The following is a 17,710-nucleotide window of genomic DNA, read 5'->3' on the forward strand; positions in this document are numbered from 1 at the left end:
ATGGGAGATCTTACCGTCTCAACCGTCACACCAAAAGAAGGAGGAGGATCTCCTTCTATCTCATGTCCGATGTTAAATACAGTAAACTACACCGTGTGGGCCATGAAGATGAGGATTGCCCTTAGAGTTCATAAGGTGTGGGAGGTCATAGAACCAGAGTTTGCAACAGACGCCATCAACGCTGACAAAAACAACATGGCAATTGCCTTACTTGTTCAATCCATACCTGAATCTCTTACCTTGCAAGTCGGCGAACTTGACTCGGCGAAGAAGATGTGGGAAGCAATCAAGGCAAGACATGTGGGAGTAGAGAGGGTGAAAGAAGCTCGTCTGCAGACTGTTATGGCCGAGTTTGATCGACTTCGCATGAAGGACACTGAGAAGATAGATGAGTTCGTGGGAAGATTATCTAAAATTTCAGCCATGACGGCTGCACTGGGAGAAAATCTTGAAGAATCAAGGATGGTGAAGAAGTTTTTAAAGTGTCTCCCAAGAGCAAAATTCATACACATGGTTGCATCGTTGGAGCAAGTGCTGGATCTCAACACCACAAGCTTTGTGGATATTGTTGGACGCTTGAAAGCGTATGAAGAACGAATCTCAGAGGAAGAAGATACACAAGAAGATCAGACCAAGCTACTATATGCGAACATGGAGGGACAATCTAACTACACAAACCGTGACTATAATGGAGAATATCGAAACAGAGGACGAGGTGGAAGATCCTTTTACAGAGGTAGAGGTCGTGGGCGTTTTGGTGGAGGACGAGGCTTTGGCGGAGGTCGAGATATGTTGAAAATAACATGTTTTCGTTGTGACAAGACCGGACACTTCGCCTTCAATTGCCCAGACCGACTGCTCAAGTTATAGGAAACACATGAAGACGAGAAAAGTGAGACACAAGACGCTGACGAACTTATGATGCACGAGAGTGTCTTCTTGAACGAAGAATGATGCATACCAAGCAAGTTTGAGACGAATACAAGGGAGGATAATATCTGGTACCTGGACAACGGAGCCAGTAATCACATGACAGGAGATCGACGCTATTTTGATTCGATCGACACTTCCATCACTGGAAAGGTACGTTTTGGAGATGACTCTCGAATAGATATTAAAGGTAAATGTTCTAATGCTTTCACTGATATGTACGGAGAGCCACGAGTGATGACAAACGTCTATAACATACCAAACCTGAAAAGCAACATTATAAGTCTCGGGCAAGCCACTGAATCAGGATGCGACATAAGGCTTAGAGGAGGTACCTTAACTATGCACGATCAACACGGTAAACTGCTTGCTAAAGCTGAACGGTCGTTAAACCGTCTCTACAAGGTAAGAATGGGGATCAGGGATACTACGGTCAGAGATACTTCAAGCCTCGATCTAGCCCAAACAAGCGAGGCAAGTAGGTGGCATGCGAGGTTAGGACACATTAACTCGGCCACATTAAAATCCATGTTTGATAAGAAGCTTGTTCAAGGTAATACGGATGTCAATTTCGAGAAAGAAATATGTGGCTCATGTTTACTTGGTAAACAAGTAAGACGAGTTTTCCCACAAGCAACCTCATATTGCGCAAACAAGGCACTTGAACTGGTTCATGGGATCTTTGTGGGCCTATAACTCCAAGCACAGCTGCAGGGAACAAGTATATCTTTGTTCTTATTGACGAACATACACGTTACATGTGGACTACTCTGCTAAAGGAGAAAGGAGAGGCTCTTGGAAAGTTCAAAATTTTAAACGACTGGTAGAACAAGAATCAGGGGAGCGCATACAGACTTTTAGGACTGACTGAGGGGGAGAATTTGTTTCTCATGAATTCAACACATTCTGTGAGAGCTCAGGGATCAGGAGACACCTCACTGCTCCTTATACTCCCCAGCAAAACGGAGTCGTTGAGAGGCGAAATCGTACCTTGTTGGAGATGACCAGAAGCTGCTTAAAACACATGCACTTACCAAACTACATGTGGGGAGAGGCTATTCGATATTCAACTTACCTATTAAATCGAATAGCTACAAGAGCGTTGAAGGACAAGACGCCATACGAGATGTATAGGAGCAAGAGTCCAAACATTGGACATTTACGAGTTTTTGGTTGCATTGGATATGCTAAGGTGGATAAACTTCACTTACGAAAGCTTGATGACAGGTCAAGGATGCTCATTCACTTGGGAACCGAACCAGGTTCAAAGGCGTATAGGCTGTATGATCCACAGAACCGGAAGATAGTGGTTAGCAGAGATGTGGTATTTGATGAAATAAAAGGCTGGAATTGGAGTGCAGAGAGGCTAGTGTCTGAGGCTGGAAATAATGGCAACTTTAGTATAACTCTTGGTGAATTCGGGAATCATGGGATATATGATGAGATGGAGAATAATGAGAATGTCGAAGCAGAGCACAAAATCGATAGAAAGGAGAACAGAGGAATTGTAAGCAGAATAGAAGAAAATGATGCAGACACCATAAACAAGGAGGAAAACACTTCAATAACTCTTCGGAGGTCTATGAGATCGACTTCAAGACCTAAATATCTCGAAGATTATGTTTTAATCACACAAAAGGAGTGCTTAGAACTAATGGAGGAAGAAGGTGAAACATTGCTTTTGTGTCTAAATGAAGAACTGAGGAACTTTGGTGAAGCAAGTGAGACCAAGTAGTGGATCGTGGCATGTGAGGATGAGATTCTTTCTATTAATAAGAATCACACTTGGGATTTAGTTGAGCTACCTGCAGGTCTGAAGCCAATAGGTTTGAAATGGGTTTTTAAACTCAAGAGGAATGTTGATGGCAGTATACACAAGCATAAAGCACGCCTTGTTGCTAAAAGGTACGTACAGCAACACAGGATTGATTTTGAAGAAGTGTTCGCCCCTGTTGCTCGACTGGAGACCATCCGACTCCTTGTCAATCTTGCAGCGTCCAACGGTTAGGAAGTGCACCATCTCGATGTTAAAACGGCTTTCCTTCACGGTGAACTAAAAGAAACAGTATATGTTGATCAACCAGAAGGGTTTGAAGAAAGAGGAAACGAGAATAAGGTGTACAAGCTAAACAAAGCTTTGTATGGTCTAAGACATGCTTCAAAGGCGTGGAAACAAGCTCAACGAGATACTTTGTGAGTTAAATTTTAAGAAGTGCTCTAAAGAACCATCTGTATATCGAAAGGAGGTCGGTGAGCGTCTTGTGGTGGCTGTATACGTCGACGATTTGTTTGTTACAGGAACAAACAAAGATATTATCAATCAGTTTAAAAAGGAGATGACCACAAACTTTGATATGAGTGACTTGGGAAATCTAACATATTACTTGGGAATTGAAGTCTGTCAACATGAGGAGGGGATTACTTTGAACCAGAGGCGATATGCTCTAAAGATCCTTGAGGAGGCTGGCATGAACGACTGCAATCCTGTACACATCCCAATGGAGACAGGATTAAAGTTGTACAAAGCTTTGAAAGAAGAAAGGATTGATGCCACTAGCTACAGGAAGAATGTTGGCTGTCTGCGTTACTTACTGCATACGAGACCGGACTTATCGTATTGTGTGGGTGTGTTAAGTCGCTATATGCAGGATCCTAGGACTTCTTATGGAGCTGCTATGAAGAAGTGTTTAAGATACTTGAAGGGTACGGTCAATCTTGGTCTAACATTTGGTCGTGAAAGAACAAGGGTACCACAGTTAGTAGTATATAGCGATAGCAATCACAATGTTGATCCTGACGATGGCAAGAGCACTACAGGACACATATTTTACCTTGGAGAGAGCCCGATCACTTGGTGCTCACAGAAGCAGGACACTGTTGCTTTATCATCATGTGAAGCTGAATTTATGGTAGGAATAGAAGCAGCAAGACAAGCTATTTGGTTGTAGGATTTGCTTGAAGAAGTTACTGGAGCTCCATGTGAAAAGGTCACCATTCGGATAGACAATAAATCAGCTATTGCTCTGACGAAAAATCCAGTCTTCCACGAGCGTAGCAAGCACATTCACACCAGGTATCACTTTATCAGGGAATGTGTGGAGAACGGACAAGTGGAGGTGGTTCATATCCCCGGAAGTGAGCAGAAGGCGGATATATTAACCAAGGCACTCGGAAGGAACAAATTCAAGGAAATGAGGGAGCTCATTGGTATGAGAGAAATTGCCGAAGATGACTTCAAACTTAGGAGAGAGAATGTTGGATAGACTAAGTTAGAAGTCATCCTATTCCTAACTAGTTTGTGTTTTATTAAGAGATAAGGATGAGTTTGGTTTAGGAGTTATCTAAACAAAGGTTTTCCAATTAGGAATAGGATTGGAGTTTTGTTTTATATAAATAAGGGTGTTGAGTTGTGACATACCTTAAGAGAGATTTGAGATTGAGAGATTAAGGTTTTGAGTAATTTTCCTTAATAAGAAAGAAGAGTTGTTCTTCTGAAGTTTGAATCTCAAAGCTTGAAAACAAGAGCTATTAACTGAACCGTAAACCTAATTCACTTCCTTTTTTGTTTTTTCTTATGACTTCCTAGATTAATATCCCTAACATACTGTATATAAACAAGGGTGACATTCTTGCCGATGGAAATGTTTACAATAGCTAAATGGATAAGGCTGATTTTTAATAATCATTTTAAAACACACTAAAAAAATGTGGAGTTAGATCGTAGTTATGTCATGTCGAGAAATTGAACTGAATCCTAAATGTAGATGCATACTTATAAACCACGCTTGTAATTTGTATAATTCCTATGAGGCTGCATGATTCAGACATACTTTCCATTTTTTGTTTGTTTGAGACGTTCCGATTATTAACACCAAAAGAATAAGAAAAATAAGAAACTATTAGTTAGACTGTTAGCGTCTTGTAATTGTTAGTGTTTATTAGGCGTCCCACATCGGTAGTTGGAAAAATTATCAAATGATATATAAAGAGTTAGGATATTTTTATTCATTGTCAATTGATAATGAGTGGAGAGACCCATATCTTATATATATCACTATTGACAATAGTTGTCCCGCTGATTCATGCCCGAACATACCGAGATTGATGCCTTAGAAAAATCATCTTTGAGCGTATTAGGGATACAATATTGGAAGTTGAATAAGATCTTAAGTGTATCTCCACTCATTGCTAATTAATTTTAAGTTGAAAGCTCACAATCTAATAATAATAATGTCATATGTTGTATGTTTTGATAAGAGTGATTCCAACTAGGTGAATTCATATAAAAATTGCATGTTGTAGAAGTACCATGCATATCTTTTGGCTCTTTAAATATATATAACAAAATTGAAACTTTTGAAAAAAATTGAATACATACCTTAAACTTAATAGGAAATTTGGAATCTATACTAAATTTTTTAACTCTTTGAAATGTACCTTATGTACTGCACTAAATGACTATTTTGTCCTTAATTACAATTTATTAAAAATAAATACAATTTAGTTAAATTAATTCACAAACAAAATTAATTTTAAAAACATTGTGTACACTAAATATTTGGAATTTTGCTAAATTGTTTTTGAAAATGATGAATTGATTTACTATATATAATATTAATCAATAACTAAAAATATTTAATTCAAATAAAATAAATAAAATCTTCCCTTAATTAATAATTAATCAAACGTTAAAAAATAAACACAAAATAATTAAATTAATTTATGTTAGAAAATTATTTTTAAAAATCACTGTTTATAAATTAGATATTGAAAAAATTTAGATAATGATGAAGTAGTTTATTATAGATAATATTAATCAATAACAAAAATTAAAATTCAGATAAACGAAATAAAAATGATCGTGGATCACTCAATTGTTACTCAATTGTGATTAAAAATCTGGTATTATTTAGTAATTTAATTTTAAAAATTTATATAACAACTAAAATAAAATTAATTAGAATTATTATTTTATGATTTATGTTTAGTAAATACTTTTAGAAAATATTAGTTTTAAATAAATATATAAATCACTAATAATAAATAAAAAAAGTTTTGAAAAATAATTATATATTTCAATTTATTTTGATAATTATCAAGTTTAATAAAATAATAAAAAAATTATGAGCTTTTAGAAAATAAATCAACGGTTCAAAAAATCGACTATGTAACAAATCAATTAAGAAAAAAATAAATCGACTTTGTTAATATAAGTCAACAAAGAAAAAATATAAATCAACAGGAATAAAATATAAGTCTACAGTTCAAAAAGTCAATCGTATTAATAAGTCAACTTAAAATGAAATAAGTCTATTAAGACCGAACAAATCGACGGGAAAAAAATATAAGTCAACAAACAAAACAAACAAGGCAACATCATCAAAAGTCGACTATGTAAAAAAAACAATCAAACAAAAAAAAAGTGTCGACAGTTTTAAAATAAATCGATGGAAAATTAAATAAGTCGACAAAAATTAAACTTAAGTCAACCATTCAAAATATCGACCTTATTAATAAATCAACGTAGAATGTAATAAGTCAACAATAAATAAACAAATCAACAAAAAACAAATATAAATCGATGAACAAAAAAAAAATGTCAACCATTAAAGAAATCGACTATGTTAAAAATCTACTAGCCATAACATAAGTCAACTGTTTAAATATAAGTTGATGACAAAGATAATTGAGTCAATAGAAGTAAAAAACAAAACGATTGTTCAAAAAGTCGACATTGTAAATAAATCAACATTGATTAAAATAAGTCTAAAATATTGATATATATATATTATAAATTGTATAATCTTGAATTATTTATTTTAAAATAAATTTAAATCTAAATAATATCAACAAAAATATTTAAATTCTTCTTTTTTTATTCAAAATTATAAGATCAAAAATTGATTCATGTAATCATTATTTAAAATATAATAAATAGGTTTTCGTTTTAATTTTATTTATTAAATAATTTATTTCGAATTTAACCATTTTTAAAAGTATTTTATTTTTAAAGTTTAATTATTTTTAAATATAAATTAAGTTTTTCTTATTTTATTTAATTGTTAAAATTATTTAATAATAAGAATATTTCTGTCTATTTTCATTTCAAAATATGTAGTTTTCAAATAACTATAATATTAAGTGTAGTTTTCAAATATTTTATAAGATTTGGTGTATTTATAAAAATCTCCCAAATCTTTTACTTCTGTATTAAAATAACGATTAATTTTTTTCTTCAATATTCGGATATGATTTCATATGTATGAACGATGATAACACAATATCGTCATTAGCACAAATTAATACTTTACGAATCCTAGCTAGTCAAATGACGAAGACTTTTAAAACAATGTTGTTGCAGGAGGAGAGAGCTAGATTAAGATATGAGATCACTTGCGCAAAATGTGATGGACATCTCGGCCATGTCTTAAACATTGTTGTCTCAAGTTCTCTTCCGCGATTCCCTCTCGGTGATCATAATTGGGAAAAGGGCAATTTATGAGTATTAATGTCTTATACAAATGTACAAATTACACAATGAAAATTTATATCTAAATTTAAATAAAATTTAAATGTCATGCACAAATGTTATAAAATATATCGATTTCAGAGTCCACATTACTAGTTATTAGTCAACATTAAGGGAAACTGATTTAGATAACACGTGTTTAAGGAAGTGAGATCATCTACTACAAATGATATCGTTTTGATGCTGTGCTTTTAATGTTTTCAAAAAAATAAGACACCAGAAAACTCGAACTCACAACCTTTGATAACTTTAACATATGTCTTTACTAGTTGATCTCACAACTATATTCAACTTTTATGTTTAAACCCCCAAAAAAATCATTTAAAGCTGATGTCAATCTTGAGCAAATATGAGAAAAGATATGAAAAAAAATCAGAATATAATACATTTCTTGATGTTCTTCAAACTTTTTAAACAATTGTTTCCACATAATCAAAAAAATGGTGAGCTCATAAGAGGCCCACCGAACAAAAAGTTCAGCCCGTGAAAGAAAAAAACACAAAACATAATGGCACGTGCAAGTATAGTAGCCGTTTACTAAACCGGACCAATAACCGGTTACCGGTTTAAGTGTGAACAACAGAAGAACCAAAAGGATTGTCTTCTTCTACAATCAGAATCTGTCTGTGTGGCTTGTAACGACGCTTCATTATCAGTGACTTCTTTAGTTTTATCCACAAAAAATAATGAGATTTAAAAAAAAAAAAATGAATCTTTTATCTCTCTAGACTTGAAAATTTCCCTCCTTTCTCACTCCCTATGCATGTATACGTATATAGAATCGTATATCTGGCGAGAATACACGCAAGGTGTTCTCGTCTCTGACGTGGTCTATTGTCTTCCTTAGCTTTAGTCAATTTCTTCATCGGTGTATTTGTTCTGTACTATTGTTATTATCTGAAAAATTAAAAGTTTGAGTCTTTAGGGTTTATGGGTGACAAAAGTAATTGCCTTTAGGCTCTTTTTTTTAGTTCTGTGGATTTCATCTCAAAAATGGCAATTAGTACTATGTTAGGGTCCATCTCTTGTTGCCCCTCTCCCAAGGTATATTTCTCCTTCTTTCTTCTCCGGCTGACTTGGATAAAAATCACTTCTTCTTGATATTGGTGACAGTGATTACTGTTTGTTGAATCTTGGGTTCTGATTTTAGTGGGGTTTGATTCGATTGCAGGGGTATGAGATGATTAAACAACACAGTGGTCGATTCAAGCATTGTGTTTTCACGGTGAAATCGTCGTGTGTGCCTGTGTATTCGGAAGGCGTAAACTGTGGGTTCAAGTTGCATTCTTTTGTGGGTACAGATTTAGTTAAAAGAAGGGTTTTTTTGGATACTTCTAGAAGATTCTATTTCCAAGGTAGATGGTCTGAATCTTCCGGGAGGAGAGTGGTACAAACTTATGATGTAGCAAGTGCTGTTGATGTAATCAACGATCTTGGATTCGATACTTTGACCTTCTTGATGGTCACTGTTATTATTGTCCCTGCATTCAGAGTCCTCAAAGCCAGTCCGGTATAACATAATATACTACATGGGGTTAGTTTATAGTCTCGGTTATAAACTACTTGGCGATAACATTTGTAGTTTTGATGGTGTCCCAGATACTTGGTTTCTTCTTTGCTGGTGTTGTCCTCAATCAATTTGGTTTGATTAGAAATCTCACAGATGTTAAAGTTCTTTCGGAATGGGGGATTCTTTTCCTGGTGAGCATTTGATTCATTTCGTTGACAGAAAAGCTTTACGCATTTGAATAAGTGGTAATGACTGGGATTTTCCTGATTATATTTGGCAGCTCTTTGAGATGGGTCTAGAGCTTTCACTTGCACGTCTGAAAGCTCTCGCAAAATATGCTTTTGGCATGGGACTAACTCAGGTTTGGACCTTAGAAAAAAGTTCTTTGGTTTGTCTTAAACTGTTTACATTTCTTCTTATATCTTCACTTCTGTCAGATTAACATCTCAAGAGTCAATAATCTCTAAGGCTTTGTTATGAAATTTTATAGACCATATCACAATTGCTATATCATTGTTTGCAAAGATGTTAGTGTCATACATCATTTGTTTAACGTTACCTTACATTGACCCTTTTCCTTGTTTTTAAAGGTTTTGTTATGCACGCTTGCATTCACTGCTTTTGAACTCCCACCTAATGGAGCCATAGGAACACGAATTCTTGAATTCCTTTTTCATTCAAGGAATGACTTGGTAAGACTTTTCACTTGGGGTGTTCTTAAGATTTTGTTCCATGTTTTTATAATTTTAGGAGACGCATGTTTTCCCAATCTCAGATGCTTTATGCTGGACTTTTTAAGATATATGCTAGTATGATCTATACTTTCTGTAAAACTCCAGGTCAACATTAGAAGCATTGATGAGGCCGTAGTCATTGGCGCTGCTCTTTCATTGTCATCTTCAGCTTTTGTTCTACAGGTATTAGCACAGTTGCAAGACCTTTAAGTCATATTTGTACATTGGTAAGGAGAAGAGGCAAACTCAATCAAGAATTTAGTATATTTCTACTGACAATTTCGAAGTGTATAGCTTCTTGCAGAAAAAGGTGAGCTCCCTACAAGATTTGGCTCAGCAACCTTGGGAATTCTTCTTCTACAGGTTTTGCTTATCCTGATTTAATCCCTGTATTCTATTCTATGACTTGTTAGCCGATACTCATAAGTTATGAAAATATGTGTTTTGAAATATCATCCAAGATATGCAAAAATCTTGTGCAAACTCCTGAATTAGAAAAACTTTTCCCTTACTTCTCCCATTGTTTGCAGGATATAGCTGTTGTACCGTTACTAGTCGTTCTTCCGGTGTTGGAAAGCCAGGTAACTTGGCTATCGACTTTTTGAGCTTTTATGGAGTATTTTTTAGACAAACTATAAAAGATGCATTAAACTTTTATTAGTATATAGTAAACCTTTGCACTTAATATCTGAATCTCCATAATTTTGCAAGAATCTTGGTGGGGAAAGTATATGGCCGGAGCTTGCAAAAGAAAGTGCAAAGGCTCTTGGTGGGTTGGGCATTCTCTCTCTTGGAGGAAAGTTCTTTCTCCGTAGAATTTTCGATGTAAGTTATTTCGTGTCCTTGTAACTTTACAAAACCCTTTCCGCTGTATTATTTGGTGCAGAGCTTAATACTAAGCCCAAAACAATATTACAGGTTGTTGCAGAAACCAGAAGCTCTGAAGCTTTTGTTGCCCTATGCCTTCTCACAGTTGCTGGGACTTCACTTCTGACTCAAAAGCTTGGTTTCAGCGATACGGTTTGAATTAATTCCCTTTTCAAAAAAATAAATTCCATCTAAAATCCTCACTTTAATGTCCTAACTCAGTATTTTAATTTGAAGCTTGGAGCTTTTCTTGCTGGTGCACTTCTAGCGGAAACAAATTTCCGAACACAAATAGAAGCTGATATTAGGCCGTTTAGAGGGTTACTACTTGGTTTATTCTTTGTGACCACAGGAACTTCTATTGACATGGAGGTAAAGTGTTATATTGCATTGCATATGGTTTCCGGTGAAACATATGAAACATTTCTTAGCCATGTTCATGTGGTTAAAATCTTTTTGCAGGTTTTGTTTCGAGAATGGCCTAATGTTCTCTCACTCTTGGGTGGTCTGATTGTGATCAAAACACTTATCATAACCGCAATCGGTCCCCGAGTTGGTCTCACATTACAAGAAAGCGTAAGAATTGGTTTTCTTCTTTCCCAAGGAGGGGAATTCGCATTTGTTGTGTTCTCTTTAGCCAACAGGTTTCTTTTCTAACTGTTCAAAATTCTTTAAACTTAAAATTAGACTCGACATGTCCCTTACTAATTAGGTGGTCATGATTGTTACAATCATTTTTGTGCAGGCTAGGAGTGCTTCCAAATGAGTTGAACAAGCTGCTCATTATCGTAGTTGTTTTGTCTATGGCGTTAACACCTTATCTTAACCAACTTGGCAAAAGAGCTGCCGATTTTCTTGATGAGAAACTTGATCCTGGAGATGTAACTTTTTAAATTTCTATCTTTGCTCTTTATATATATACAAATAAAGATTTTGCAGTCGTCATGAATCTGTTGACAACTCTGCAGAGAATAGGTGAGGATGTGAACTTCGACGTCAGTGAATCAATTGTCATCATTGGATTTGGACAAATGGGTCAGGTAAAAGTCATAATTTGCTTTCCTGGAAAAGTTGTGCTGAGGGGTAGCTTATTCTTATCAAGTTGATATGTTTTTGCAGGTGCTTGCCAATTTTTTGTCGACGCCATTGGTCTCAGATAGTGATCTTGTGGGATGGCCTTATATTGGTTTTGATCTGAATCCTGCTGTAGTGAAGGTCTGAAACAGATAACTTGGTAGTGATCTGATAAAATTGTTGGCATTCTAAACTGTTTCTTTCTTTCTTTATGTTGGTTTTGTTTGTAGGAATCAAGGAAACAAGGTTTCCCGATATTGTATGGAGACGGATCTCGACCATCAGTTTTGCAGTCTGCAGGTGTGTCATCTCCTAAAGCTATCATGATAATGTATAAAGGCAAGAAGAGAACTACTGAGGCGGTTCAAAGACTCCGTCTTGCCTTCCCCGGGGTAATTTGGCTCTTCCTTTCTTCCTTTATAAAACCAAACATCTGAGAAATTGCCAGAGGATGATTGCTTTTAATATATATTAACAGAGTCCGATTTACGCAAGAGCTCAAGATTTACCGCATCTCCTTGAACTAAAGAAAGTAGGAGTCACAGATGCAATCCTCGAGAATGCAGAGGTACAAAAAAAAGATTCTCATTCTTGAGATAACACTGAGATTTTGGTCTGAACGAGTTTGTTTTGTTTTGGTTTACAGACAAGTCTACAGCTAGGTTCGAAGCTGTTGACAGGATTTGGAGTAATGTCTGACGACGTAAGCTTTCTGAGCAAAGTTTTCAGAGATTCAATGGAGATTCAAGCTCAAGAAGAAATCACAGCTAATGAAAACAATGCAGTTAATTTGAAGCCAATGCAAATGAAAGCTTCTGATATAAACGTGGAGTCAGCTGCACAGGTGCAGCTCATGAAGCCAATGCAAATGAAGGCTTCTGATTCAAACGCAGACTCTGCAGAGATTCTTCAAGAAAGAGATGGTTTGAGTCAGCCTGAGAATGATTCTTATTCTGTGAATATAGATAATGGATTTGTTGGTAAAGCTGATAAAGCTCAAGAGTAAAAAAAATGCTCAAAATTCTAAAAGAATTTACATTTTTCTTCTGTGATTATTATTCTTGTATATTCCAAGGTTTAGCTCAAAATCTAGTACTATTCTTGGATTTTAATAGAATACAAAATTCGAATATATTCCAGTGTTGGTCTTTGCATATGAACTTGTTTAGCATGAATTCTAGTGGATTTGTGTAAACAAAGCCATTTATAGTAAAGTTTTTGATAATCCACAAATGAATTCTTCTAAATTGTCATTAAAAATTTTTGATTTTAAAGAATAGAAAACATAGGAAATTAACTTTAAATCATTGATCGAAAATTCCTCCTAAAATAATTTTATTTGTTATATTTAATTGAACTAAATTCCGGTTCGGTTCGATTTGAAGGTTGTTAAAACGAAATTCCGGTTCGATTAAGCAAACTATAAACTTTTTGAAGTATATAAGAACTGACGTCATTAACCTCTTATCATTGGTTCGTATCAACCACGCGCTTAAATTCGTTCGGCTTCGGTCAAAATTAAACAAAAATACTGCAAATGTCAAAACTCTTAATTTAATTAATTTTGTGTAAAATATACGAATGAAGAAGAAGCTCTCAATCAGTATCGATTTCGTTTGTTTAGCGTGAAAATTTTGAAATCTGATTGCAAACCTGAGAAGAAGAAGAAGAAGAAGAAGAAGAAGAAGAAAAATTTCGTAGATTTCCTTTTGAGTTCTAGGGTTTCGTTACGATTTAAATTGTTGATTGCGAAGGATATGGCTCAGGCGGTAGAAGAATGGTATAAACAGATGCCGATCATCACTCGCTCCTATCTCACGGCTGCTGTTATCACCACCGTCGGATGTTCCCTCGATGTATTTGCTAATTCCCTAATCTTTTTTTTTTTTTTTTTTGTTTCTGTTTCTAAAATGTTTCTTTGTTCGAATTGATTTGAGATTAGTTAGGCTGATTCATTGTATTTTGGATTTTGTGCAGATAATATCTCCGTATAACCTCTACTTGAATCCTACCCTTGTGGTGAAGCAATACCAATATTGGCGTCTCGTTACTAATTTCTTGTATTTCCGCAAGATGGGTACTTTTTCTTACCACTCAACTCTTTTAAGACGAACTACTTTTGTCTTATGAACAAGTTTCTGTCTTTTGTGGATTTTCTCTGTAGTTGCACACTGTATCAGAAGCTTTAGATTGAGTTGAATTTTTTGCATCTCATGCTTGACTAGTCCGTGTGTTTTGTCACATTACTAGCTCTATGTTGCTGACAACGTTTAGCTTCTGCTTTTAATAGTGTTTTGACTGAATGCATCGTGCATTTGATTGCCTTGTTTGCTATTGCTTATTATCGAAAATTTCATTACCTTCTTGGTTTTTTTTTCGGCAGATTTGGACTTCATGTTCCATATGTTCTTTCTTGCCCGATACTGCAAACTCCTTGAAGAAAACTCCTTCAGGGGAAAGACTGCTGATTTCCTATACATGCTTCTGTTTGGAGCATCTGTTTTGACTGGTATTGTTCTTATCGGTGGAATGATACCGTACTTGTCCGCATCATTTGCTAAAATCATATTTCTCAGCAACTCATTGACTTTCATGATGGTTGGTAACTTCTACCCCGCCTTTTTTTCCCACAAATCTAAGTCAATCTCTATATATCAGCAGCTAATAGTCTTTTATGTTTTACAGGTCTACGTATGGAGCAAACAAAATCCTTATATTCACATGAGTTTCCTTGGTCTGTTCACTTTCACTGCAGCTTACCTACCATGGGTGAGTTTAACTTTCTTGCGTCCCCTCTTTTCCCTTAACTACAACCAGAACGAAGAAATAACATGTTCTGCAAAATCCGGCATTGCAGGTGCTTCTTGGGTTCTCTATCCTTGTTGGTGCCAGTGCTTGGGTGGATCTTCTGGTAATTTACTCAACTATCCAAAAGTTTCTTCTCCAATCCCTTTTCATCTTTATCCTCCACTTAATTTTGAGCCTATCCACAACAATTGCAGGGTATGATAGCTGGTCACGCTTACTACTTTCTGGCTGAGGTTTATCCGCGAATGACTAACCGTCATCCTTTAAAGACTCCATCATTCCTCACAGCCCTATTTGCAGATGAACCAGTTGTGGTTGCACGGCCTGAAAATGTGAGGTTTGCTCCTGCACCATTTGATGAGATCCACCAAGATTGATTCTGATCTTACTTTTTCCAAACCGGAGCACCAATGTTCGGCTTGTTGGTCAGTTATAAATGGTAAAAAGGCAGATGTTACACGGTCTATTAACTCTGACACGCGACTTGTGAGTTGTGACCAACACACCCTAGTTTCTAGTAGTTGGGTGTGTTTTGGTCTCTTCTCTTTTTCTCCCATCTCTTTATCATGTTGTGTATAAAAATTTGCTTCGCTCGTAAGTGGTTATGGATATGGACACACTCAAATTGTACACAGCCTCCAGAAATGTCGTAATGTTTTAAGTCAAAGTTCTTTGTCTCCGCACTCAAGTATCACAAGTGTTACTCGTCATCCAAAACTTTGCTAATTCGCCTTTTCTCAAATCTTTGCTGATTCACTTTACTTACAAAGTTCAACTTTATTAGATCACCCATTTTCAGACAAATCTTTACCAGAAGCTCGGAAAGAAAACAGACCGAATCCCTCTTTCATTTGTACAAGACAAAAGTCAGGACATCGTTTTTCAATAGTTCGCACGCTTCTTGTAAACAACAACTTTTTTTTTTTCTGTTCAACTCTTGTAAACAACTAGTGTCTTTTTCTATATTGATGTTAGCAGTGAAAACAGCGAGAGCTGCGTATTCCGGAAAACAACAAGACATGTTCAAGCTTCTTTCTATATATGGCCGGCGTGTGAGTTTATAAACGTTGGACACTATGATCTCTTAATCATAGAGATAGGTCTCTTTTTCCAGTATTGTACCCCATAAGCTGCAGTTGAAGCCATAGTCGTTGAAGCAACTAACCAGCTGGATAAAAAGCAAAATGAGACCACAAACAAGATTTTCAGATAACACACTTTAAGTGAAGGCAGTGATTAGTCCATGCTGCGTGGTAATTGGAAAAAGACCTATTACCTTAGATAAGTGATCCATGTCTGGGTATCTGGATTCCCAAACTCGGGTTGAAGTAGTGCACCAGCGACTAGAGCCAACTGGAAAACTGTATTCACCTGTTGATGAACATGTTCCGTTAACTAACCAGTTACGAATACCAAAGATGCAAACATGATAACAAGCTGTCACCTAGAGATCATACCTTGCTTATAAACAATGGTTCTACTTTCTGAGCGCTTGAACCATCGAGGTTGAAGAAATCACTCCAACTCTTCCACTGAAAGAAACAAGCCCAATATGATTCCCATCAATAATTTCAGTTCATGTTCTTGTTAACTCATGGTTGGGCGGCCCAACAATGTTTCGAAGTAAGAGACATAAGTTGAGTGGTCTAGCTCAAAGTTACAAGAACTCACCTTCCAGTCCAAGTTTAGTGCCCTTAGGTAAACTGCACCACCGACGAGTGCAACATCCCGTAACAACACAATTCCTACCAGTCCAGCTTTAGAGCACAAATGTCACATGCATCCACCAAAACAGAGTTAAGTATCAGAGCTTTTTAAGGCAGTATTCCAATCTAGGACTACCTTAACTAACAAACACAGCCAAGTTCAGTAACTAATTTAGTTAACTTAGTCGGTTTCCCCTTGATATAAATACATGCAATCTTTACAAGAGGTCTGTTCCAAGGAGATCAAAGGAATGAAACTAAAACTAGAAAAACTCTGATACAATTCCCAAGGTTGTAAATCATTCAATTCGAGAGTAAATCAAAGCACATTTTCCATATAAGAGAAAATTCCGCCTTCAACTTCGTCAACTCTAGATATTCCGAAATTTTGATCGTAACTGCTATCTTATTATCTACCAGGAGTAGGAGAGATTTAAGAATACTCACGATGTAAGAGATCTTTCTGCACCATTGCTACTGCGACACACCCGATGAGAACCTGAAATTAAACACGAGCATAACCAAGAAAACTGAGATGAAATGAAACCTCACACATGTCTTCAGAGAAACCAACCCTAACCTCTAAACACATTCAGAGAACATCCATAATAGATCAAAAGAATTTACCTTGTCTGCAAGAGGATCAAGGTACGAGCCAACCACAGAATTAATCTTCATCCTCCTAGCCATGTAACCATCTAACTACAAAATCAAGAATCTCAAAAAATTATGATTTGAAAACAATGTTCTTCTTCGGTTCTTCCCAATACTATTAAAACAAAAATCACAGAGAAAGATGAATACCCAATCACTAGCTCCAGAAACAGCTAAGCCTACGAAAGCAGGAGAATACATCTCATTCGAGATCATCCTACAATACAACCACAATCAAGTTTTCAGATTCTTCACTCCCCAACACTTTCTTCTGATAAAGAGATACTTATATACTTACCACCAAAGCGCGGGACCAGATACTAATCTCGCCATAGATATCAAATTCGGCACATTAACAAAACTCGTGATTACCCCACCATTCTCCTCCTTCGAGTCGTCAGGATCCACCGTTGGCACCACAGACTGTAACCCTAACTGTCTCGGAAACCTAGTTCTTCTTCTAATTCGATCCAATCCAAGATTCAGAGCTTCGACCTTCTTGAAAACAGCGCCGTTTCCGCGCCAATGCAGAGGTGTGGCGGACTGAAGCAGTTTCCAAGGAGGAGAAGACAAGAAGAGAGGTCCATGAAGAGGAACGAACCATTTCGAAATCGGAGACAGCCGGTGTGAGAAGTGTGGGAACAACGGCGAAAACTGCGGTGGGATCAGAGAGACGGTTCCGCCGGAAGGTGAAGAAGCGGTTGCGGCGGTGAAGAACGGTCTTGTTTTCCGGTGATTGATTTCAACTAGCTTTCTGAAGGATCTGTAAAACGCCATTGATCAACAAAGCTTCGTTTTCGTCTTCCTCATTAATTCTAATTTTTAATTTTGATTAACTTTGGAATTCGAATTTCTAATCACAGAGGCGACTAGGTTTTCGCTGCTTGTGAGGGTTTTG

The 17,710-nt window shown here is 36.2% G+C and overlaps 4 protein-coding genes across 4 annotated transcripts; 3 read left to right on the forward strand and 1 right to left on the reverse strand.

The window, feature by feature from the left end:
- On the forward strand, positions 1–870 carry LOC147940356 (uncharacterized). The gene has a single exon (XM_087461269.1). It carries the CDS (start codon positions 1–3, stop codon positions 868–870), a length of 870 nt encoding a protein of 289 aa, XP_087317395.1.
- Positions 871–8,058: 7,188 nt separating this feature from the next.
- LOC104707637 (K(+) efflux antiporter 3, chloroplastic) lies at positions 8,059–12,776 on the forward strand. The gene is made up of 18 exons (XM_010424017.3): positions 8,059–8,503; positions 8,631–8,969; positions 9,059–9,160; positions 9,250–9,330; positions 9,560–9,661; positions 9,809–9,886; positions 9,998–10,066; positions 10,234–10,284; positions 10,415–10,528; positions 10,622–10,723; positions 10,808–10,942; positions 11,033–11,214; positions 11,316–11,451; positions 11,539–11,610; positions 11,690–11,785; positions 11,875–12,036; positions 12,123–12,212; positions 12,291–12,776. The coding sequence occupies exons 1-18, from the start codon at positions 8,453–8,455 to the stop codon at positions 12,648–12,650; spliced, it is 2,322 nt and encodes a 773-aa protein (XP_010422319.1). The 5' UTR covers positions 8,059–8,452; the 3' UTR covers positions 12,651–12,776.
- A 388-nt stretch (positions 12,777–13,164) lies between these two features.
- LOC104707639 (derlin-2.2) lies at positions 13,165–15,119 on the forward strand. The gene is made up of 6 exons (XM_010424018.2): positions 13,165–13,500; positions 13,622–13,721; positions 14,028–14,242; positions 14,330–14,413; positions 14,502–14,555; positions 14,647–15,119. The coding sequence occupies exons 1-6, from the start codon at positions 13,402–13,404 to the stop codon at positions 14,827–14,829; spliced, it is 735 nt and encodes a 244-aa protein (XP_010422320.1). The 5' UTR covers positions 13,165–13,401; the 3' UTR covers positions 14,830–15,119.
- Positions 15,120–15,283: 164 nt separating this feature from the next.
- LOC104707641 (cardiolipin synthase (CMP-forming)) lies at positions 15,284–17,693 on the reverse strand. Its single transcript, XM_010424020.3, has 8 exons — positions 17,111–17,693; positions 16,963–17,029; positions 16,786–16,860; positions 16,606–16,657; positions 16,124–16,209; positions 15,910–15,984; positions 15,729–15,823; positions 15,284–15,620 (listed from the first exon to the last, which is right to left on the reverse strand). The coding sequence occupies exons 1-8, from the start codon at positions 17,587–17,589 to the stop codon at positions 15,527–15,529; spliced, it is 1,023 nt and encodes a 340-aa protein (XP_010422322.1). The 5' UTR covers positions 17,590–17,693; the 3' UTR covers positions 15,284–15,526.
- Between the last annotated feature and the right edge of the window lie 17 nt (positions 17,694–17,710).

The sequence above is a fragment of the Camelina sativa genome, chromosome 8, assembly GCF_030686135.1.
Source record: "Camelina sativa cultivar CO46 ecotype springtype chromosome 8, ASM3068613v1".
NCBI classification, from domain to species: Eukaryota; Viridiplantae; Streptophyta; class Magnoliopsida; order Brassicales; family Brassicaceae; genus Camelina; species Camelina sativa.